The 26,605-nt window shown below is 33.7% G+C and overlaps 1 protein-coding gene across 3 annotated transcripts in view; it reads right to left on the bottom strand.

The window, feature by feature from the left end:
- Positions 1 to 26,605, bottom strand: part of ADGRB3 (adhesion G protein-coupled receptor B3) — a 738,657-nt gene that overhangs the window by 61,225 nt on the left and 650,827 nt on the right. For all 3 annotated transcript variants that reach the window (XM_015136642.3, XM_015136644.3, XM_015136641.3), the window contains one exon: positions 2,512 to 2,662. In XM_015136642.3, the coding sequence (XP_014992128.2) occupies positions 2,512 to 2,662 (151 nt within the window). The remainder of the gene's footprint in view (positions 1 to 2,511; positions 2,663 to 26,605) is intronic.

Genomic DNA, 26,605 nt, shown 5'->3' on the forward strand with positions numbered 1-26,605 from the left:
AGATTTAGTACATTTTTTAAGTCATTTTTTTCCCTAGGGGTTTACACTGTTATAAAGGAAATTTATAGTTATAAAATCAGAAAGGCAAAAACTGGGTGTTCTGGTGTGATGTAGTATCAGAGAAGTGGAACATTCCATTGGCCACATATTGATCCACATCAAGTTGTACTTATAATAAGATAGAAAAAAACATAAATCTTTTCAGTTAACGCTTTCTTTATAATTTGCTTATAATAACAAGAATGTAGAAACAGAGAGTTCAATTACCTACATACCTGTACCAATTCTGAGCTAGCATCTTCTTTTAGTTTACATTTATGGGAATTACACTTACCTCATTCAAGTTCAATGGAACCTCCCTGTGTTTTGGTAGAGTCTCTAATCTACGCTGTTTAAAGATTTTTTTTTTTTTTTTAAGTTTTGGTTATGCCTTCTTTTCAGGAAGATCATGTTTGCCTTTTCTGGTTGAAAAATCCGTCTTCTAATCATCTTCCTGTATCTCCTCTGCCCATCTTCTTTCTTACTGTCATTTCACATACTTGATGCTATTCTCCTTCTTCTGTGAGCCTTCTCTAGTGACATCACATTCCTTCATGATATTTAATGACAAGAACTATGGAAAACATCTCAGAGGGACACACCATAGTGTTAAATGAACACTGGTGACTATATATAATTTCATATACATATATGTATATAAAATTGTAAATATATAGTCCCCTCCTCATCCTTATCCTCCCTTTCCTCCTCCTCCTTTTCCTCCTTCTGTTTCTCCTCTTCTTGTTCCTCCTCCTCCTCCTCTTCCTTCACACATGTAATTTGTTGATTTTTTTGATTGGACCAAGTTCATTAGGGAAAAAAATCCCTCATGGGTTATAACTGAAGAATTAATAGTATGTATTTCATACAATTTAGATTAAATTTTGTCTAGACTCATTATGTTGTACTTGTTCATGATGAAACACATACACCACTATTCTGCCAACCCATAAACTTTCTGATACTTTAGCATCATCAGTTTAGGTTTTTGCTACCTAGAGTAGTTTAAATATTAGCTGTAAATCTGGAGATTGTTGGTGAACCCTCTCCTCAAAATCTTTAGTAATAATTTTAAACAAGGTAGTCACCAATCCTGAAAATCACCATGTTTTATTCTTCATCAAAAAATGTGTTCTTTTACCTGTATTCTGTATTTCTTAGAATAGTACTAATTCATGGCAAAAGTGTCCCTTGATTTAAACACTACTTCAACTTTAGAAGGCCTTTGTCATGAAATTTAGACAAAAATTTGATGAAATTCTAAGTGGAACAAAGTCTTCAACTTTCGTGTTTGTGTGAGATAGGGTCTTACTCTGCCACACAGGTTGGAGTGTCGTGGTGTGATCTTGGCTCACTGCAACCTCCACTTCCCAGGCTCATGCAGTCCTCCCACCTTAGCCTCCTGATAGCTGGGAATACAGGTATGTGCCATCACTCCTGGCTAATTTTTTGCAATTTTGGTAGAGATGGGGTTTTGCAATGTTGCTCAGGCTAATCTCGAACTCCTGCACTCAGGCAGTCCACCCGCCTCGGCTTCCCAAAGTGCTAAGATTACAGGCGTGAGCCACCATGTCTGGCCTACTCTTCAACTTCTTAACTGCTTTTCCATTTGTCTCAGATAAAGTCCTAATACGTTAATTCGACATAACAGACCTTGCTGAAACCTAATGAATAATATTTAAGTGTTCTTGATCATATTTTTCCAGCCTAAATTTTTCTGGAATTGTTATAAGTACACTTATTTGTAATTTCCCAGGTTCCTCTCAGCTTCCCATATGCCAGTCTTCTAATACAGTAGATATTATTGTATATTTGGGCTTTTTCTAAAAGTAGCTTCTTAAATTAACTAGACTATCAGTAGAATTGGCTCTATAATATAGATCTTTGAGATGTCTAGGTCATGAGGCAATTTGAGAGAAATTTCTTAATAAGCACAAGTGAAAAATTAATTCTCAGTCTGTCAGCAATTCTGTTTCTACTTTTGAGGATCACGTTGACTAGCTGTGAAGTTTCATTACTTCTCTAAATGGTGTTCTTCCTGTGAAATGAATTACTTTATTCTTTAATTGCTTTGAGATTTCTTGAAATGAAGTCCTCTAAGTTTTCTTGGTGGGAGTACATGCTTAGTGAACCATCACACATTAGGCTTTGAAAATTTTAAGGTATTTTGCACTTTCAGAAAATGTTAACCGAGAGCACTGCTTTTCTGTGTGTAGGTATCTCGGGTCTCATCTCATACTATCTAGGCACTGTTGAATGTTAACTGACTAGCTAAATGAGCATTCAATACTTACTTCCTTTTAAAGTTCCAAATGACCAACGAATGTTCAAAATTGACCAGCTCATGTATTTTCACTTCCACAGATTAAATTAGACACAAAGTAGCCTGTGTCTAATCACTCTTGACTACTTTATAATATGTGTTCAGAGTCATTTTGTGAAGAGCACGAAAGGGTATATCAATATGCTTACCCCATCCAAGGCACAAAAAGCGTTTTCTTATAAGCCGTGTTCTAATTTTTCCAGTTACAGCCATATATGATTGCCACGCCTCAGTCAAAACCCAACAGAATGAAGCCAGGAAGAAAAAGTGCAAAAATGCAGTGGTGGTTGTGCAGATACTCTGTGGAAACAAACAAACAAAAAAACTCACACTGAACCAGGGAGAGGGAAAATGATATGTTCTTCAGAGGACTGTTAATCCCTGATTCATTGCTTTTATTTCAAATACCTACTTCTCCTCAGTGACAAGAGTAATTATTTACAGAAATTATAAACCCTGTGGTCTTTATGCTCTATACAGTATTTACAATTGAAAAAAAATGTCTAATTCCATTTTCACACTTAATTTTGTATGAGAAGAACCCTGAATGTAAATTTGAACTCAAGGGAGATTAAAATTACTGTTTTACTTGAATTTTGACAAATATAATTAAGAAAATGCTCTTTTCTTTGGTTTAAGTTACAGACATCTTGCATAATTATTTTGGCTACATTCTTTATTCTTCCCTTTTAACAGATAATCGTTCTTTGTTGTTATATCTGTGTTGATGTTAAAATTATATCTGTAAGAGTAACAGCCTTTCAAAAGAAAAAATTACTTTGCTCTTCTACATGCATGATATTCAAGGTGTAACAGCAAAGTACAAAATGAGGTTTAGCTGATAACACAGTACAAAAATAACATATGTATTTTAAAGTACTTAATACAATGCTTCTATACTCTTACTTAGCAAAGTGTGTCCTAATCAAATAATTTTGAAAAGCTAATCATGTCACCAGCAGTACGGAGCTAAGATTTTATAGATAGTTTTCTTCATGTAACTTAATCACCTTGAATATGCTGATCATTAGTTGTGACTCATCAGCAAAAGATCAGCAACTTCATTTTGGTAAAGGTTGCTACTTATTTCACTGTTGGTATAATTTCTTTATAAATCTTGTTGACATGCAAGTCTTTATAAACCAGAACCAGCAACAGGACTAATTTGTTCCTTTGTCAGTCATTCTCATTCTTACTGTTTTTAAAAATGGAAAATGGCAAAACGAACACAGTAGAACTTAAAAAATTGTAAAAAAAAATTACAAAGAAATAAAACTATAACCCATATCTTCTCATGACTACCACCATCCACTGCTAATGCAGAATATCTTACAAGAATTTTTTGGCCCAAATTATTCATATGATTTGTTAATTTTGTTAAATTTCACCAGATGTTGACTTAGTTTGCCAGTTCTTCTAATCCTGTAAAAAGAATCTCAGCATGTTTATCCACCAGGTTGTGTAAATGATCAGAGATAATGTTAAGAAGCTGAGTAGCACTGTGCTAGGTATACAGCAAGTGCCCGACCAAATATGACTATTACCAGCATTATTATAAGTGGCAATAAAACAAAACAATTTTTTCAGCATGTGAAGCCTTGTTTCATGCAGTACTTAAATCTATTTAGCACTTGTTTCTGCTTATAAAGATGATAAAATCATGGATTTCTTGAACACTTCCTCATACCTATACTCTAGTCTCAGGTATAATGCAGTAGCTTTAACCAATTGTAATTCCTCCTATTCTTGACACGTTAAGACTTTTATTTTTTCCAATTTACAGTTTAAATATCTTCAGGCTGACCAGTTCGCTTATTTTTAATCTATAGTTGCCAATCCATTTGAATTCCAAAGATAACTCTTCCACTTGCTATTCAAGGACTAGTTAACCTTTCTAAGTCACTAGTTACTCTTTCATTTTCCTCCACCTGTTTGTTTCAACTCAATTGTATGTGCTAGCAAAGCTAGTCCATCTCTATTTTTAAACTGTCAATAAAGAGTTATATCAAACTGCAAATACGTTGCAATGTTAGACCCTAAGTGTTGGTGTACTGAAATTTTATAAGAAATAATGAAGTGTTCAATGTCTGAGGACAGAGATTTTAACATTTTCTTTCTGTATATTGTGTTCATTACTTTGCAACCCCCTGATATTCACTTTAATTCCAATACAAATTGAAGCACATGTAATTTTGAGCCACTGACATTTATTTCAATAATCACGTCTCTTTGAACAACAATATGGCCACAGACTACAGGGAAATGTATTGTAACTAAAGAAATAAGGCCTATTTCTTCAGACAATAGTATTCTACAATAGCTGGAAAAATATTTAACCTTAAGTTGCTCCGAGTACGGAGGTAAGCTATCTCAACTTAAGGAATGTGTACATGTGAACCAAAGAGGTTTAAGTCGCAAAGCTAACCATATATGAAGAGCATCGCAAAATCTATGATCTTGAAAAATAGAAAAAAAAGGAGCTACACTTTGCTTCATCATGTGAAGATTTAGTATAAAGTCAAACACTCCGATAACAAGCATATGAAAAATGCTCAACATCACTGACCACTAAGAGAAATGCAAATCAAAACCATAGTGAGTGAGATACCATCTCGTATCAGTCAGAATGGCTATTAATAAAAAGCCAAAAAGTAACAAATACTGCTGAGGTTGTGGATAAAAAGGAAGGTTTATATACTGTTGATGGCATTGTAAATCAGTTCAGCCATTGTGGAAGACAGTGTGGTGATTCCTCAGAGACCTAAAGACAGAAATATCATTTGACCCAGCAATTCCATTACTGGGTATATACCCAACAGAATATAAATTTTTCTGTTATAAAGACACATTCCGGTATATGTTCATTGCAGCAATATTCATAATAGCAAAGACACTGAATAAACCCAAATGCCCATCAATGATAGACTGAATAAAGAAAATATGGTACATATACAACATGGAATACTATGCAGCCATAAATAAGAATGAGATCATGTCCTTTGCAGGAACATGGATGGAGCTGGAGGCCATTATTCTTAGCAAACTTAGGAACAGAAAACCAAATACTGCATGTTTTTACTAATAGTGGGAGCTAAATGATGAGAACACATGGACACACAGAGGAGAACAACAAACACTGGGGCCTATCGAAGGATGGAGGGAGGCAGAAAGGAGATCAGGAAAAATAAGTAATGAGTATTGGCTTAATACCTAAGTGTAAATAATCTGTCCATCCAGACCCCATGACACTCATTTACCTGTGTAACAAACATCCACATGTACCCCTGAACTTAAAAGAAAATCAAACACTCCATACAAGGAAACACACACTGATTTTTCTACTGGTATGTTATATTGGCTAAATTGCAAATAGTCTTTACAATACAACTTTTATGAATAGCAATTTTCAAGTGAACTTTATTATTTTCCACAAATGACACATCAGCTTCTATAAAAGAGGCCTTTTTACTGTTCAGGGCTCAGGATTGTTTGATCTCTTCTCCTACGTAACCCAAAGCCACATCAGTAAGCCCCCAGTGATCAACCATCCCTTAGATCCCCTCAGTACTAGGGTTTTTTCCACTTACAAGCCTCAATCCCTGAATCTCCTTTTCCATAAAGAGGTTTGTATCTTGGCAACTGTTCAATTATCACTATCACTGGACTCACTATTGTGACCTTTGGTCCTACAGTTTTTCTTTATTCAAAAGTCTCCATGTGTTGACTTCCACTATGGCTAAGCCTCGCAGTTCACCTTTCGAAATGTGAGACTCATTAGCATCTCAAGTTCATCATTCAATTCTTCTGATTTGCCTGCCTTGTCAAACCCCAAACTGGTCTCATCAGTGTCACAGCTGATGAATGTTATTGGCAAATATTTCAAAACTTGAGAACGGATTTAAATTGTCAAACTGAGCACTGTTTTCACCTAACACTCTCAAGTACATCCTTTGCATCAAATTCCTAGACACAATAGAAGAGATTGCTTAAAATAACTGGAAAAAATAAGAAGAGTAAACTGCGATGGACAAGAGACTGTGAGAAATTCCTTCAAAGCAAAAGTATATAAAGAACAGATTGACGATGGATACCACAGCCCAAAGCTAGGTATTGGGAGCAGGAATGAAGATATGGGAAGTAGAAAAGTCATGATGCACGGATGATACAGAAGTTCTGAAGTCTGTTTAGAAGTACTTCCAGAAGGCAGAAATCAGGAAAATCGGGGGAAAGGTAGCATTTAAAGAAATATTGCAGAAAATTTTCTCAAAACTTTAAAAATTCTCCTGACTGTAGGAGAGACTAAAGATCTCACACACACACACACACACACACACACGTGCACGTGCACATATACTTTGATGAAATCTGTGAAAATAGAGAATAAAGAGATAAATCTTAACAGCTATCAGAGTAAAAAGAAACATACTCATGAAGAAATCAGAATCAGATTGACGTCAGATTCTTTGCAAGCAACCCAGGGTACAAGAAGGCAGTAGAATGAGATTCTCAACATTCTAAGAGAAAATAACTTTGAAGACAGAATTCTACACCCAGCCAAGCCACTGTTCAAGAGAGAAGCATAAAGAAAGATATTTTTTAAATTGGAAGAAACTTTGAAGTTAATTACCTCAAGATCCTCTTTGAAAGAATTGCTAGACAATATAAACCACTAACAATAAGAAGTCCAGGAGGAGGGAATGAAATAAAAGAAGCGATGGACAGCAAAGAAAGTAGTAAGTCTCCATGTGTAACAAACCTGCACGTGTACCCCCGGAACTTAAAATAATAGTTAAAAATAAATAAATAAATAAATACTTTAAAAAAGAAGAGAATAAGTCTAAAATGTTTATTTTACATAAATTTATATAATTTTAAAAATATAGCCATGTGGATATAAAATTGAAAATAATATCAGAAAGGGTTCCAAGATGAGAGTTGCAAGGGAACAGAGGAAAATAAAAGTATTCTAAACCTCTTTTTTGTTGTTCTCAGGGATGAGATACTGATTAATTCTAGATTATAGAAAAATTCACTTGAACATTTATGTTAACAATGTTTCAGTTACCACAAAAAATAATAACAATACATTTGTAAAATAGAAAAAATTGAACTATGAAAAATCTATCTGTTCAATTAAAGGTGAGCAAGAGCACAACAAACTAGAAAACATGAGAAATAGAAAAAAAAACAGTAAGAAAATGAACATAATTCCAAACATCAAAAATCACAACAAATGGTAATACTTTATATTTACTGGTTAAAAGTTAGAAACTTTCATATTGGATGACAAAATCTAATTCCAGTAATGTAATTATGTGACATACTTCAAACCCAAAGACTGACACAGGAAGATAGAGAACAAAGAGATGAAAAGAGCTAGCTTATGCAAATACTAACATGTTAAAACGAGCTGTCACAATATTAATATTGGGAGAAAAATGAAAGAGATGAAGAGGGACTTTTCATACTAACAAAATGAGCAAGGCACAAAGAAGACACAGAAGGAACACATCGTTATGAGAACAATAATAATTTCTCAAAGTGTATGAAGCAAAAACTGAGAAAACTGCAAGGATGAACTGTCAAACTAAAATTATAATGATAGACTTAACATACAGCTCTCAGAAACTAACCAAAAGTGGAGAAAAAAAAATTGATGATTATAATGCAATAAACACAAGTGGTTAATATTCTTTCTTTGTAATATTATACATAAAAAACAGAGCATATCTAGATTTCTAATATACAAATGGAACCTCTTAGGATAGAAAGTGAAACAAAATAAATTCAAGAAAGTTTATAATATACAGGACATTTTCACAGACCACAATTTAATAAAATCAGAAATCATAATTAAAATTCTGTACCTTTTGGAGGAAAAAGCTTTTGAATAATTAAAGAGAAACCAATACTCTAAATTATAAACTATTTATAACTGAATCACAATTACAGCAGCATATATATGAAAACTTGTGAAATTTTGCTATGATAATAGAATATTTATAGCCTTAAATAGAAGACAAGAGAAAGATGAAAATTAATGGGCTACTTAAAGAAATCAGAGGAATAGATTTTAAAAAGATAAAATCGGAAATTAACAAAACAGAAAATTTAAAAAACAGTAAAATTCATCTATAAAGACAAAGCTGACTCTAAAAGACCAATAAAGCAGCAAAACCTTGGCCATTGTGATGATATTTAATGGTGAGAGAAAAAGCAAGATAAATAAGATTAGGAATTAAAACGGTTATATATATATTTGGTTATATATATATGAGATTATATATATATATCCTTGACAAGCTACATAAAATGGACATTTTTCTAGTAAAACATAAATTATGAGAGATAAAACTAATAAGAGATAAAATGGAGTCATAATGGAAGAAGTAGTCCTTCAAAAAAAGTAGAAATTCAGAAACATTTCAGTATCATTTTCCATACACCAACAGGCAAATTCTAACAAGCGTAAGAAACATCCAAATTCACATTACCATTTCCAGGTCAAAGAGAAAGATTAGAAGTATCCAACTCATTTTATAAGGAGGCTAGCATGACATCGATACTGAAATGAGCAAGAAAGCTGTAAGCCACTTCCACTTACAAGCATAAATATGAAATTACTAAATAAAAGATTATATCTAGAAAAACAGTAAAAGGATAATAAATCAGTATCAAATCAGAGTGGTTCCGATAATGCAGGGTGATTCAACATCAAAAATGACCTCCCCATAATTTATTACATTAACATATTAAAGAAGAGAAATCATATGGTCATATTAATAAACGTGAAAGCATTTGATATAATTCAGAACCCAAATAATAATTTTAAAAAATGTTATTTGGAAATTATATATTGAAGTGAACAGTCTTAGTTAATAAAGATCATCTTTTGAAACCTCGTAGTGAAAATCATGTGTAATAGTAAAATACTAGATTAATGTCCATCAGTTATGAATAAAAGTAGGATGTCTACCATCACTTTTATTATTCTAAGTTGCACAAGAGTTTCTCACCAAAACAATACAAGAAAAAACAATAATAAAGATACACATTGTTGTCACTGCAGATAATATATCTCCTTATTAGAATATCCAAAAATAATCAATTTTTAAACTATTTGAAATAGTAAAAAGAATCAATGGGGTGGTTGGATGCAAGATCAACACATAAGAATTTTATTTCCTATACACTGAGATCAATATACAAATCTAATTTTTCTATATTAGCAACAATGTTATTCGGAAAATGTAGTCCAAAATTTTTAATAAAATATTACCGATTTGTCTTTCTTCTACTTCCCAAACTACACTAAAATAACCAAGTTATTAAGTCACAAAGAAAAAATTATAGGCAGTGGACACCATGAACTCAAGGTGTTGACAAATTCAGAAGATTCTGAGGAAACAAGCTTTAAATGACAAAGAGTGGTAGAGAAAGTTATACACTACCTGCTTATAGGGTGGTGGGGCAGTGGGTGGGTAATAGAAATGTTGTTTGTAATAAAGCTTATTCACTCTGTGGACTTTCTGAATGTGGGGACCAGAAACAGAAAGATGACACAGTTTTATATGGGGTTGAAAAAGAATGGTTGGTTGAAACATCTACCTAGAGAATAGTTGAAACTTTGTGTTTCCTTCTCTAGTCAACACAGCTCAGCACTGTCACAAGGAAGATTAGTTTCTGGAGAAATTGAATGGGTTGGTTTCTGAAGTCAGATACCAATCTCACTAGTGGGTAGGTGTATAAGCAGGAACAAATGTATGTATTAAACCATAGGACCCTCCTCCTCTCCTTTCTCCTTCCCCTCTACTTTCAGAATGTCAGAGATTAATATTCTCCCTCAAAGCGAAAAAAACTCTCATACACTGGTTCATCTTTGATGTACATACTGTGAAGCCCACCTTTCAAAAGCCCACTCACCCACACAGAGCTATGCATCGCTTTTTAGGGCCTTGCTTATATATATGAATAAACAGCCAAGAATAATGAGACAATTTGAGAATCCTCCAACATGAAAAAAGAGAAAAGTCCAGCAAACAAAGGACAAAGGGGTGAGCAGAGACAATAGGGTAAGAGCAAAATAAAAATTTCAAAAAAATGTAAGTCCTTCAAAGGCCGAGACAGAAATTGCACATGTAGAACAAAATTGTTAAGGGACAATTATCAGATAAATTCGAAGGTTCTATTAATAATAAAAACAAAAACTATAAAGTACCTTAGAATGAATTTTACTAAAATATGCATGAATTTTGTGTAGAAAATTATAACATTTAATTAAAGACAAAAGAAGACATGAATAAATGAAAACTATATTATATACATGAGTTAAGAGACAATATTATACAAATGTCAATCTCCCTCAAGTCAATAAATTTATTCAATGTAATTACCTTCAAATCCTAATTTTTAAAAAATTTTTGTTTGACAAGGCAATTCTAAATCATGGAAAAAATTAAATGCAAAAAATAGTACACAAAATTTAAAAAGAAGAAAGTGGGATAAAGGGACTTCCTAGTGATATAAAACAAAATAAAATGTGGTCAGATGATCACCAGCCCCATTTTACTTGTGAGGCATTGGAGAGACTAAGCAACTTGGCCAATGTCCCTTGGTTAAGAGTGGGAAGCAGGGGTTAAAATCTTGTCTCTGATCCCAGAACTTGAGACTTTCTTGACTACCTTATACTGCCTTTTGAAAATATTTTGTGCTCATTCCAGAGTCTAATCCTCACAGTCTTTTTCATCCTTCTCAAGCCCCAACATTCCTCCTTACTGTCTTACATCAAACTGGCTTGTCTTCTACATCATTGGTGAGGTACAGACCATCTATATTATTGATATCTTCATCTTCACTAGTCCAACTACCTTGAAATTTCTCCCTAATTCCACCAACTGCCTTCTTCTCCAATGCAGGCCCCTCCCCTTTCAGGAGATAGTGTAATAGAATCACGCAGTGTCATACCCTGGGTTCACATAATACTTCATTTACAGGCTGTTATTTAAAATCTGTGACTCCCTTCCTCAACTATAAAGTGAGAATAATAATAGCACCTACCTCATAGGATTGTTGTAAAGATTTGATACATAGTAACTACTATTTGGTGGGCTAAATTTTTAAACTGACATTATCTTCTAATGCATAGAGAGTAATAATTTTTATAAACAAATATGTGTTTTAATCCACAATAAATATTATAATAAAACTTGATTCATTTGTATAAATACATACACCTATGTAACTGTAATCAAGATAAAAATTAGAGCATCTCCATCCTTCCAGTCCCAAAGCCTCACAAAGATAACCACTATTCTCACATCTAATATCAAAAAATAGTAACTACTCTTGATTCCATATTTAGTCATCTCTACATTATCTTCCTTTAGTTATCTTATGTACTCGATCTCTTAGCCTGCAAATCTGTTGAAGTTTCTTTGCTCAACTAACCAACCAACTGTCCATTATTCTGGTTTTCACTGGTTCTCATTGGTTTGTTCTCTCTCTCTTTCCAATTGTGGTCAAACTTCCTGAAAGATTAAGCTACACTTCAACTGCTTTATTACCTGCTCTCCTCTTTTCTTCTTGCCATCTAGTATATCCCCTAAACTTTCATCCCACAGGGATCACCCACGACCTTCTAATTTCCAAAGCTAATAGGATGTTTTCAGTAGACCACAAAAACTTTGGACCTCAACATTCTCACTTACAAATTATGAGAGTTTTATCATACAGTTGTGAAAGGCTTTCCTAGATCTAAAATTCTACAATACCAAGAATTCTGTAATTAAAGTCCTCATCAGGCTATTCACTTCTTAAATTAATTTTGAAAATTTGTGTTTTCTTAGGAAATTATCCACTTCACTTATATTTTTCAATTTGTCAATATATGATTGTGTGTAATGTTCTCTTGTACCTTTTAAGAAATACATTTTTCCTTTTCTAATATTACTTGTCTATGTTTCCGATTTTTCATCAGATATATCTGAGTAGTCTGTTTACTAAAATTTTCAAATGTTATTCTTTTATTTCCCTTTAAAAATATTATTTTATTATTACAGTGATGAGTTTCTTAGAGTATGAAATATAACTATTTACTGCTTTTTGTTTGGCAGGGTTTCAAGAATTTTTGAAAAATATACATAATAATATATTTACCTTATTTCCAACATTCAAATAAATGAGTTAAAGGTGTTAGCATCTTAAAAATAAGCAATATTAGATACCTATCTTGTAAGTATTTCAAAAAGCAAAAGAGAACATGTTTGCTATGACAGATTATATAAAAAACATGAATGGAATAAAATGTAGAGAATTGTGCTTTTGCTAGAAAAATGACAAACAGAATACTGAAGTGAAGCACTTTAGTATACTATTTAGAAACTCTTAAAGAGTGTCAATATCTGCACACTTCAATTACAGTATTTATGAAGAAATCAAGAATCATTTGCAATTATAGTAACATTTCAACAATCTAAGACAAACTAAACTAATTCCTACATATAAAGCAATTATTATTTGAATTGTTTAATTTCATCAATTCACATCCTGATTTGCCTGTAATAAATAAATTAAGAATACATATATCTTGCTATTCACATGGAATAAAATATGTACAAGGCATTTACAATATAGTTCTGGACACACCAGTAACTCCTTACTCATTAACTATCCTATGGAAAGAAATTTTGGTGATGACCACAGTGATTTCAAAGGCAGTTCTTTAAAGGCTGCACTAATAACTGCATATTTACATTATTCAGAAGACCATAGTTCTTGTAGATTAAAAATAAATTATTATGAAGATGAAATAACGGCTAAAATGGGGATTTGCATAAAGGTAATACATAACTTTACACACAGTAAGTGCTTGATAAACAATAGTTTTTATTTGGCAAAATAAGCACATGTGAAGATGTTTGACCGCATCTTAAAACATGATGAGAAAACTAACTGATAAGCACCTACTCTGCTTAAACGTTAATTTTGCAGCAATGCTGTACGGGAAATATTTTACAAAGGAGGAAGGGAAGCTCAGAGAGTTTAAAGAACTTGTCTGAAGTTACATACTCAGCAAATAAAGAAGCACATGTGCTCTTTCCACTATAACATGTTGCCTTGTGCTTTAAAGGGTTCTTATTTTCTTTTTTTTTTTTTTTTTTGAGACGGAGTCTCGCTCTGTCGCCCGGGCTGGAGTGCAGTGGCCGGATCTCAGCTCACTGCAAGCTCCGCCTCCCGGGTTTACGCCGTTCTCCTGCCTCAGCCTCCCGAGTAGCTGGGACTACAGGCGCCCGCCACCTCGCCCGGCTAGCTTTTTGTATTTTTCAACGGGGTTTCAACGTGTTAGCCAGGATGGTCTCGATCTCCTGACCTCGTGATCCGCCCGTCTCCGCCTCCCAAAGTGCTGGGATTACAGGCTTGAGCCACCGTGCCCGGCCAAAGGGTTCTTATTTTCTAATATTAATTTTCTAATGATTGTCCATATTCTTTAACAGTACTGTTATTCTTTTTGAAACAAAAGGTATGCGCATGACAAATAAATAGATGTTATAATAAATAAACAAAAATTATATTAACTCATGAGCCTTTGTTGTTCAAATCACCACCAACTAAAACAGAGAAATACACCATTTCCAAATATATTTTTGGTTATATAAACTCCATCAACACATGTACAAATTAAGGTTACTTGGATAAAGCACCTCAATTAATGAAGTGAATCACTAAAACCAATAGATATTGTGAAGACAAGGTTCATTTCATAAAATTAAATGAAAAATTTGATGGCAATAAAAATTGAATCAGAAGCCTTTTGTTATTATCACTTCACCTAACCTTCCTTTTTCCACAGCTGCTATGACATGCTACATCAACAGCAGTGTCATTTGTAGACAGCTGAAAAACCTCTCTCATAGACCCAAGTACTTGGCCCATGCATTCTTTCCCTTGGATGTTATAGAAAATATCAATAGAAGAGATATGATGGACTTTAGTTCTTTCTTGAAAACTCTTGGTTCACCATTAAATACAAGCTACAGTACTTGCTTACAAGGTATGGCACAAGGTTATGATGAGGAAACATCATCTCTTTAACCCTTTACACAACCTTCAATTTGTGAAAATTTTGAAGCAGGTTTTCTACATAATTAAAATATCTGTCACAAGACTAACTCTAAACAGAAGAAACTGTCAATATAAAGTTATGTAAGATACAAAATGATGAATGAAGGAGCAATAAAAGCAATTTCTAAATGTGAGTATCTCAAACAATAACTCTTATTTGCTAAATTTTTATAATTTCATATTCATAAAACCATCACTATTAAAAAGAAAATAGGTGCTAGATATATGTCAGCAGAGATAAAAAATCTGTTCCACAGATGTCAAAAATATGTATCTAGTGGAAAACATGTTCATAATTTGAAGCTCTTGGAAAGTTTCTCAAACATAACAGGAAAATCTGATTTTTTGAAATGTGTGCTTTGGAAATTCAAACATTTGTACATCGTACACAGCAGATGCTTCATTATATACTGTTATCTCCAGGCTTAAAAAAATAACAATTTTATTCAAAATGAAATATAATTAAGTCACTTGCTAAATAAGGCCAAGAATTCAACGAAAGCTTTACTAATAATTTAGAAACTTCAAAATGCTAAGACAGTGGTTGTTCAAAAAAAGGAAGCATTTTCTCTTAGGTGTCTGGAGAGACCAGAGGAAACTGTTAAATGTTCTCACCATAGAAATGATAACTATGTGAGGTAATGCCTACATTAATTGGCTAGATGTAACCATTCTACAATATATATATATTTCAAAACATCATTTTGTACATGATAAATACATACAATTTTATCTGTCAATTTAAATAAATAAGCAAAGAGTAAAAATCATGTTGTAAACTCTAAGACAGAAACTGATTTACACTATGTTATTTATGTGTAGAGGAAATCCTTTTTCAGTAGGTTTGTGCCCTCGGGTGTGTTTAGATATCCCTTCCCAGCTTGCAAGCACCATATATAGTCACTCAAAACCAAGGATCATAATAATGCAAATATAAAATTGCTTTCAACTTGCAACAAGCAAAGCAAACAAAATCTTGCAGCCCTGTTGCTGAGATTTCTAGGCCTTGAAAATATTTCTTGTATAACTTTGAAGGCAGAAGAGGATAGTGCTTTCCAGTCAAGAAGACACTTATTTATTCTGTTTGTCATGTTTGATCAATGGTCTTGTTGGTATCACAGAACTATTTCAATGTGGAATGAAAACAATTTTTGATTTAGCGGTAGCATGGGATAAAAAGATTGTAGGTTTTAAAGTCAAGCTAGTGTTTCCCAACCTTGGCTGCACATTGGTATCACCTGGGGAGCTCTAACAACTATGGATCTCTTAGTGCTATTCCCCAAGATTCTGATGTAATCTGTCTCTCGTGAAGCCCAAGTATTAGAATTGCTAAGGTGCCTCAAGTGATTCTAATGTGTATCCAGGGTTTAGAATAAGCAATTTAGACAGTCATGGACTGACTGTTGGTAATTAAAGCTACCAAATGTGTGACCTTGTGCAAATTATCATATTTTTCACACCCTCAATCTTTCGTTTGTAAGATGGGAATGAAAAATACCTACGATGCAGGATTACTATAAAAATTGCTTATAATAAGTGTAAAGTGTTTAGTTCTTGGCAAATTCTCAAAAGTATTAACAATAATAACAATTCATACATATTCTCAACCCGTTACAGTAATTTATCTAGACTTAGGCAGTTCCTAAAGTTCTCAAAAGAATAACACACATGGAACATTCTGCTATGCATTCATATGTTTAATCTATAATGAAATTAGAGCTAATATACTTCTTTATAGAACCTGCTATGAAAATGATATCAGATAATTAATATTTAGGATGAACTTTTGAACAATAAAGTGTATTTTTTAAGCAAAAACAAAGTAATACTGCCATGGTGGGGTGCAGGAAGAAGGCAGGCTATCATTTAATCCTGTCCTCAGACCTCTCTAGACAAATAAGAGAAAAATGCCTCCTTTTTTTAAACAACCACTACAATTGAATTACACTAAATGCCACCATTGGGACTGTTATGGAATTCTAGGTGTGACAATTCATGGAGATTTCAAAGGACTTCTATGACAAAGTATCAATCAACCCTGAGATTGGTTGATTCCATTTGTGCCTATATTTCAAATCCCTATTTGCCTATCTCTGAGCTATCCATCCTCAGATATTTCAAGTCTACTATCTCCAATAATGAACTCTGCCTTTCTCCTTAAGGCAGTTCTTCCTTCCCTGTTTGCTGTCAGTGAAAGAACACTATCATTCCCACCAGGAACTTGGATGTCATCCTTGTATTTCCCTCACATCCACTCAATCACCAATTCCTATTTGATTGCATCTAATAATGATATAGAAACTCCACTCACCCTCCATTTTCATGATCCTAGTTGGTGCCATTGCTCACTCTTTCCTGGATTATCAGGGAAACAGTGAGATTCCTGTGAGGAGTCAGCCCTCTGCTGGCTCCACTTCCATTGGCAGAAGTGAAATGTGAGCTCCACAGGTAGGCATGCTCCTAATGAGGTCCCCTCACCTCTTTCTCTAAACAAATTGATAAAAGAGGTCATAGAATACGTCTGGTGTATACTAAGTTCCCAATAATGATGAGCACTAATTATCAGTATTTTAAAATTAAAACTGCAAAAGAGGATGTGGGTATGAGTTTTTTTTTTGTTGTTGTTGTTTTTTTTTTTTTTTTTTTTTTTTTTTTTTTTTTTTTTACAATAGGAAATATTAAAGCATGTTTAAATACTAAAAGAAGAATCACATGGAGAAACTGATGAATCGGGAGTGAGAAAGAATTGATTGCATCAAGGTTTGGAGAAGTCTTATGGAAATGAAACCTAAAGCACATGAGAAGGAATGAAATTTAATAAAAAGAAGGGTCCCCTCTTGATTTGAAACAGGTAGAAAGGAATAAAAACTGGGTGTTGATGTAAATAAATTAGCATATTTTATGGTAGGAAGTTGAGATAATCTCAGTCTGTTATGGCTACCAAATTCTTTTTAGAGTAGCAGTTGGGTCAGATGCAAAAGTGAAAGATGTAGGAGGGAGATCAGAGGTTTGAGTACATGTGAGCAGATTGGAAATTCTCTTTGTTGAGAATTAAAGAGCTAGATAATGTGGAATTGCTAAGAGGCATTGAAGCCTCTGTTAGCTAAGTGACCATGCATTTTTATCAGCTCATTAACACTGGAAAAACAAATGACCTATACCACAGACTCCCTTCCAACTCTGAAACCACATATTCCAGTCTTCTGCAACGATAGAGAAATACTGGTTTTGCTGTTTTTCTGTTTGGGGTTTTCTCTTGGTTCTTCTTTGAATGCACCATCCCATTTTATGGTTTCATCTCCTTCCATCTTGGACTTCTTGTGACACACTTCTTGTAACATAAGAATAGACAAACTACCTCTATGGAAGCAATTCATGCTATTGCTAGAAGCAAATAAAAATTTCAGTCCACTGGTTAAGAAATGCTGAAATCACATTGCAGCAAACCCCTTATTCTGAAGCAAGATTGAAGATACATCTCAAGCTACCTGTTATCGTTTTAATAAACAATTACCTTTGAAAGTTTGGAACCCTACCAGGTTACTTTCTCAGTTTCTCAGCATGTGGGAAAAATAACTATGGTCAGGGTACTTTAGTCTATATTGGACCAAAATTACAGATGGCAAAACAAACTATTTCAAGTAACATTACTTTTATAAGTAATGACTATAAATACATTTTTGGAAGATATTCATCTATTGGAAAAAAATAGCTCGGTCCAGAAAAACTCTAGGAGGTCTTTTTCTTTACCATGGTTTCTTTACAGCTTTTGTCATTGAGAAATTCAGGGTCAAAATACTTATTGAGTATCCAATGTAAGAAAATCCTACATCAGGCAAGTTATAAACATTTCACAAGAACATTTTTAAAGTTATGTAAGTATAAAAACATCTATGAGAAATTATGGCATATACCTGTGTTTAGAATGGATTATTGGAATAAGTAAGGCCAATAAGATAATAAGAACACTTCCAATTTTGAATTTACATTGCCATTACATTTTCTGTGTTTAAAACATTCTAAAATTACCAATTCCTTTTGTCAGCCCAGAATGTAGCTAAATTTTATTACTATACCTTACTTCTAAATCTGGGTCCTAAAAGGGACTACCAAAAAGTTGATTGAAAACAGGAAGGAAGTCAAACATCGTTTTACTTAATTTTCACAGCATGAAAAATTAGCAGTATATTATACAATAACCTCTAACTTTGTTTAAAAATGGTGACAGCTGAATCTATGTTTCTGGGTTGAGCCAAGGATTTATTATTAAGCTCCTTTGGCTTCAGTATGAAATGTCATTCATTACACCATTTCCTCTTATCATATTTAAATTTTCATTTGAAACCAGAGGAGGAAAAAAGTGTCAACAAGAAAAGAGAAGCAAAATCCAAAAGACTATTAAGTCAAAAATAGATCTTACCAAATATTTTAAGTATAGTATTTTATTCTTATGTCGTGAGTTTAAATTACACAGTTTGAAGTAATATGGATGAGCTGAGAAAATCCCTTCATTTTTACCCACAAGCATAAAAGTTGTGTAGAGGGAGAAGGAGAGATCTGGGCCAAGGTTGATGGAGAGAGGATGGAGCGGGGTGAAGACGGAGGTGAAATGTGTTCTTGGGTCTTCTCTGGGGAGCTATAATTTTATTCCCTTCATTTTAAGTGGATGAAAACTATTCCTCTCAACCCACCTCCGACCTTGCCTCCTTCTATTCTTTTCTATACATTTTTGCCTTCAGAGGAGAGGTGTGGCAATAGTCAAAGTTAGTACTGGAGCAAGAAAGAGAGAAGAAAGAGAATCCAATTACATCTAGCAAATTGTTCTCCCTCTATGACTACATGCATTAATGCCAGAATTCCACAGGGAAGAGAAACTTGATACGTAATCTACTCGATTCAAAATGAACCAAATACCTTATAAATAACTGATAATATTAAAATGAAGCTAATATTATATAAATAATACCTGTCTTTGTCTTAGCCCTACTTATCTATCTTACTCAATTCAGCTTGAATATACTAAGTATATATTTCAAAGAGAAATCAGATTATGATTCACATTCAGTTCTCAATTACAGCCTCTCAATGCATGAAATATTCCCTTGTAATAAATGAAGCACTTTGAGAGGAAGATGCATTCTTCCAGGTTTTCAGGATGCAATTTAATGCATGACTACAGCAAATAATGATTGCATCTCAGAATAATACAACATTTACTTTTTTTCCCATGAATTCAAAATCACTTTGTCTTTATCATCACATTACTTGTTGAAAATTCTCATTTTTATTTTTATCTCACAGAATATAGCTTCTAAGAAGAAAATTGGTTCCTTCTTTTAGATCCAGTGGAATATCTGACATGTAGGTTTTATCCAATAAATATTTGTTGTGTGAAAAGAAAATAACTTTGTTATAAATAATATCAATGGGAATTTCATTTCAATATACATGCTATTGCTTACTGGTAATTAAGTGAGGGGAGTTCACCAATCACTGTTGTTGTGGAGATGACTGGCTTCCCCCAGTATTTGTTCTTTCCTTGTTCTCATAACAGAACTGTAACAAATATGATGTTGGCACATGAGGCACCAGAATAAAGAATGGATTTCCCAACTTTGGTTTTAGCTAAGGTCATATGATTAAATTCCTGCCAGTCAAAGGTAAGCAACAATAGTGTGTACAACTCTGGAGAATATTCTTTTTCTATTTTCCTCCTTGTCGTCAGCTGGAATGTTTACATGATGGCTAGAGCAGGAGCAGCCATCCTGAATCTTGAGGTATGTATTTCAAATTTAGTATGGGAGAAAAAAAAAATCAGTTAGAAGGAAATTAGTTCCTAACGATCAGGAGCTACCTACATTTCTGTGAGAATGAAATAAACCTTTATCTTTCCTTTACTACTCTTTTATCTTTTCTATGTCACTCTTCTTTTGTGTTTTCCTATAACAGTCAAAATTAAACCTAAATGTTACCTTTGGTAGAAGGTAGACACATATTATTATGCTTTTAATTGATAAACTATTATATACTGTGCTTAGGAAATGCAATCTATGAACCAACTGGAATAAATTATGTTCATTTCTCGGCTCTGAAATTAATCCAAATATTTACACTTCATTTAATGAACTATGAACCATATCTTCCTCAATTCCTCCATCTCTTCCTTAACTTAGCAATAAATGATATTTGTAAACTGTGGTGGATTTTGCGTAGTATTTAATACCCAGTACCTCATTTGATACTTGTGCTAAACAGGAAAGGTAAGTGTAATTACTATTATTTAGATTTCATTGTGAATAAAACATGTCCAGTGAGATTAGGTAACCTTCCCAAAGTCACACTGTAGAGGCAGAGCCAGGACTCAAACTCACACAGTTTGATTTATTCCAGGTCTCATTTCCTATCCTTTATACCAAATGGTCTTAGTGGATCTGCTTAAATTGAAAAACGTCTATATCATCTCAAATTCTTAAACTGGAGCAGATCTTAGACATCTAAAACTTCTTGCTAAACAAAATCCTCACCTTTTTCTTTGCTGCCTTTCCAGCATATTCATATCTAGATTCCTAGGCTTCATGTTGTCTAGGTATAATATTGCCACCAGAATTTACTCTTGAGTTTTACATTTAATACATAACTTGAATCGACCCACCTCATCCACTTACATGAGAATGGGGACTCTGTGGAAAAGATAGAGTCACATTTGGCCAGTCACACCCTTTAGCCATTTGCCTAATTCTTCCATAGAGATGCCCAGTTAGCCTGGGCTACTGCAATAAACTAAACAACTAGACATGTGATTCTTCTGGTGTCTTCATTAAAGATCTTGAACCCAAGATGTGGCAGGGCTCATGAGAAAAAAAAAAAATGTCCTACCGTTTGTAGCACAAATTTTTAAAACTGAAAAAATAAAAAGAAGAAGAGATATTTGAAAGGAATACAGAGAAACTGGTAAATCAAGACAAGACCTGATCAAGACCAGAATTTCCAAAAGTGTCACGGAAGGGTGAAGAAAAGAAATATAGGAGCTATGCTTATAATGAAACCTCTCCTTGACTGTTATTTCAAATAAGATATTGCAAGGACTCAAAATGTACCAATATTGAAATTACTCAAAAGCCAGAAAGACTGCGAACTTTCATATTTTAACCTGATTTATATTTAATGTGGAACACGTAAACATGGAAATATTTATCTTTGCTTAAAATACAGCATGTGGCATAAATGTGATTCTGAAATGCATAAGAAATTTAACTACAACACTCTCTTTAAATTGGTTGCATTGTGGTTGGTTCTTTAATACCATAACTTTATAGAAGACAATGACATCAGGATAGATTTTTAGAGTCAAATAAAACAGTCAACAAAAAGGAGCAGTTACTGAGAATGTAATGCAACTGTACTTCATACTCTAGTTTGAAACCAGAATATGAGCATAATTGAGAAAGTAAGAAAGTTGTTGGAAGCAAAAAAAAAAAGAAGTTACTTTAATAAATGAAGCTACTATAATGTCTTGGGCACAAAACGCAGAGAGGGGAGAGTAAGGATGTAGCAGGCATGTACACCAGGCGTCGCAGGAATTGCAATGCAATGTGTTAGGGGTTATAATAAGAGGCTATGATCTCAAGGTAAATAGGAACAAATATGATGGAATACGCTGAGAAATCTTGCTTGCTCTCATAAATCTGCGATACACCTTTTCATGTTCCACTGGGCCCTGTCCTCTCCCATAAATATCATTAGTACATTTCATACTGTATTATCACAGCTGTTTTAATTGTTTGCCCACACTCCTCACTCCCCACCACACACAAATTAGGAATTAAATACTAAAGGCAGACTTTCCATTTGCTATTATTGTTGTCACTGTTCATTGTAATCTCAGAATTAGGTAGTGAGTCTGACCTGTATTTAGAAATAAAAACAGTTAGTTGCTAAGTGAATGAGTAAACTACTGGCTGAATGTGCACTTTCTTTGTATTGCAGTATTTATAGTTATTGATGTACCTGGCTTATTCCCCTTAATGTAAGCTTCCTGAGAAAGATCTATTTCCAGTTTATTTCTCTGTGTGTTATTGTGCCTAGTACATAGGTTATCAACTTGATGAATCCATGATTTAGGAAGTTTTCTTATTTTTTCTATGAATGAGAAGAGACAACACATTATGCTATGTATGACAGAGATTGAAGACTTTGGATTAAAGGCAAAACAGGAGAAAAATGTTAGTGGTCTTGATTTTTAAGAAGTTATGTGTTATATGGCAATATATCATGACATCATTGGGCTTATGTAGATAATTTTATGATGGTGATGAGTTATTTGTTGACATGTTCTAAATTTCTATAGTATAAGAGAAAATTCATAGTAACTTACTAACTCCCACCTCACCCCAACACTACATATACAGTTGCTTCCCCCTACCCATGAAGGATTGGTTACTTACTGAACCCTCATGGGTACCCAAATCCAGGGATGCTCAACTCCCTTATATAAAACGGCATAGTATTTGCATATAATCTATGCACATCCTTCCATGTACTTTAAATTATCTTTAGATTACTTACAATATACAATACAATGCCTACACATCACTTAATTAACCTGGATTCAACCTAGTATTCTATGCATGGTAAATTCAAGTTTCGGTTTTTGGAACATTGCAGAATATTTTTCCCAGGGGTATTTTTAATCTTCAGTTTGTTAATCCATAAATGCATAACATATGTATGTGGAAGACTGATTACATTTAGAATCAATGATAATAGAATATTCGAGGGCTTAAACAGTAAGAGAAGGCTCTGTGGTTATGAAAAGAGCCCTGTGTGGATTATTTCCATGAGCCTGAGTCCAGGTAGCCTCTTTAGCTAGAGCTCCACAAACATGACCATGGCTATAGGTCTGGTCCCTATGTTGACTCTTTGCTTTCACTGTGTTTTTTTCTCCCCCACTCCTCACCAGAACTCTGATACACTAACCTTAATTGGGTCCATAATAAGTGTGAAGGGACTTGCACATAGAAGGGTATAAATCTAATCTTAATTCTAGAAAAAATATTTAAAGTAAATCAGGATCATCTCCTTCATAGCAGATGGGTGGCAACTTAATATAATGAAAAATTATCTCATGATTCCAATGAAGAAATAACTCACACTGTATAAATCAGCAATCTCTATTAGCCAAAAAAGTAAATTTTGTAACATAATAATAATCACCGTGAGTAATAACAGCTTTGTGGCACTGTAACAATTTGAACACCATATGATTAACAAAATCAGAAGAAATAAACAATGTTTCTTTGTCTTAAGTATATTTGCTTAAGTATATTTAGGATTAGTGTAATTCAGGAAAATTACATTTTCAATAATAAAATTCTTATTTGTTTTGTTTGAAGTGGCTGCCATCTGCCAGGCACTATGCTAACAGTGTTACCTGTATTGTTTCTAGCCTTCACAATAGTCCTTCTAGGAAGAACTACCATGTGTTATTATTACTATATATAGGGGAAGAAAGTGAGGCTCAAATAGAGTAATATATTCATGGTCCCGTAAAATGTAATGAGCCATGCTGAGATTCACACTCAGACACATTGAGCTTCTTAGTCCATATTTTTATATGACTCTAAACTTCATCTTAAATGTTTGAAAATTACAGATTCATGAATGGTCCACCACAGATTTGGAGACCAGAAAATGTTATTAGCCAGAACCCTTTGCTTGCAAACTGTTTAGAAAATAGAAACACTAGCACATCCCTTGAAAACAAAGAATGCTGATAGAAATAACTACCCTTACTCTAGAGACAGATAAACTGAGAGAAGAAAGGTTATGTCTCTGAAGACACAAGTCAGAGCAGGAGTCAAGAATACAATCTATCACCAAATTCTATTCTGTTAACTATTGAATGTGATATGGCAAAAACAGAGCAGTAGAAGAAATAATTGGACATATAACTTTGACATAAGAGACTGATAAAATATAACTATCCAAGAAGCAAAAGGATGACTTACTTATGCTTAATGTAGCTAACTATAATTAAAACATAAAGAAGACAGAAAATTGCAGCAACTAAGCTATGTGGTTACATTTTAATTAGGATTCTAATTTTACTATATTCTTACTACTAGTAGGCAGACTTTGAGAAATACACAGGAAAGGAAAGAACTTTTAAATTTATGTTTCTGTGCAAGTCTTTAAAGTCCTAGAATCAGGGACTTGAACTTATTGAATGTACTTAGGTAATGTGGACGTTATATTTTTGTCTTAATTCTAAGGCTGTAGAAAATAAATGGAGTTTTCCATGATGATTTAATTATTCACTCAATATAATTTTTAGGAGAAAACCTGCAATATCAGCAACCCAAGGATTTAAAAAGTCTGAGTTTCTTTACAATTCAGTTATAAATCAAGAGTGATAAAAATTTTGTTCAACTTGGAAATTAGAAAATAATTATATAACCTCTTTTTTTTAAAAAAAAAAAAAAAAAAAAAAAACAACCTTGTATTTTGGTTGAAATTTTTGCCTAGAATAAGATTATTGGAAGAAGAAAAAGAGAAAGAAGAGTTGAAAGCAACTAAAAGTATAAGGTGGTCTTATAATAGACTTGGATCCTCGAGAGCTATTAATGAAAAAAAGAGGCTTCGAGTTTTAGAAAGCACTCTGTGGTCAAGGAAAATATCTTTTAGAGAAGAATCATACTTCACAGAAGGTGATTACTACTAAGTTACACATGAAATGCTATTTAATTACTAATCAAAATCCCTAACTCTTAAAAAATAAAAGCCACTTTGCCCAGACATTCCATTGAAAACAGAATTCTTCAGACATAGGTCAGTTTTATGTGCAATTTTAAAGTAATGTCTATGATTGTGTAGGAGTGAAGACATGGAGTAAAAATGAGCAAAAAAAAAAAAAAATGTTCTTTTAAGTTTGAGATTAGGTGGATTTTAAAGGGATTGGATGATGTGCAGAGAATTTAATAGATGCCAAAACTGTGAGAAAAAAAATTGCTGAATGGGCGGGAATGCAGGACATAGCCAGCAAAAGGAAGGGTGACCAAAATGGCTTTACTTTTCCCTTCAGCCTGAACAAATTTGAAGTGCAAGTGGATCATCATAAAGGTCTTCATCCTTGTTGTCTTCCTGTTGAGTAGGCTGAGGAGGAGGAGAAAGAAGAGGGGCTGTTAGTCTTGCTGTGTAAGGGGTGACAGAGACGGAAGAAGCAGAGGAGGTGGAAGGGGAGGCAGAAGAGGCAGGCACATTCCGTGTAACTTTAAGGACATGCATCGTAATTTCTGTCTGATTTTTTTTTGCTTTTTTATTTCTCTAAAAATGTTCCTATACAGCACCAGTTTTTCTTCCACCATTTGCTTTAGTTTCAGTGTTCATCTCATATAAGGATCCATGTTGTAAAAGAAGCCAAAAGCAGTGTGGAATAATCAAAACTTTCTGCCAAGTTTTGTACTATTAACTGCTACATTCAGTCTGGCAAAATTGTGAAAATAATATCAATTATTATCTAATGTCAATTTGTTTTCTGGCACTACTTCTAAGTCCTCTTCCTCATTGTCTGGCACTGGTTTGGAAGCACTCATCTCCATCAAGATGTCTTATGTAATTCCTCTGGAGTGGTGTCTCTCAGCTCTGAAATTGCTCCAAGATCCGTTTCTTGAAATTCTTCACTCTCCACCTGTTTTGCCACATCCAGTCTCTTTCATGATTTCCTTGACTCGCTCTGTCATAAATCCTGTGAAGACATGTGAAGACATGCGCAATATATGGACACAGTTTTCTCCAGCAGGAATTTATTGATTGTTTAGAGCGTGACGGTTTTCAAGGATTTTTCTATAACAACGATGGCATCTTCAATGGCGTAATCCTTCCACACTTTCACGATGTTCTCTCTACAGGGTTCTCTTTCATAATGTCGACAATCCTTTCCTACAGGGTTCTCTTCTATAATGTTGGCAATTCTTTCCATAGAGTACCGCGTGTAATAGCTTTAAAGATTCTTATGACTCCTACATCTAGAGGCTGTATTACAGACGTTATATTTGGGGATGAACAGACCACTTTGATGCCTTCAGTGTTAAACTCATGGAGTTGTGGATGGCCAGCGGTATTGTT

The sequence above is a fragment of the Macaca mulatta genome, chromosome 4 (assembly GCF_049350105.2).
Source record: "Macaca mulatta isolate MMU2019108-1 chromosome 4, T2T-MMU8v2.0, whole genome shotgun sequence".
In the NCBI taxonomy this organism is placed as follows: Eukaryota; Metazoa; Chordata; class Mammalia; order Primates; family Cercopithecidae; genus Macaca; species Macaca mulatta.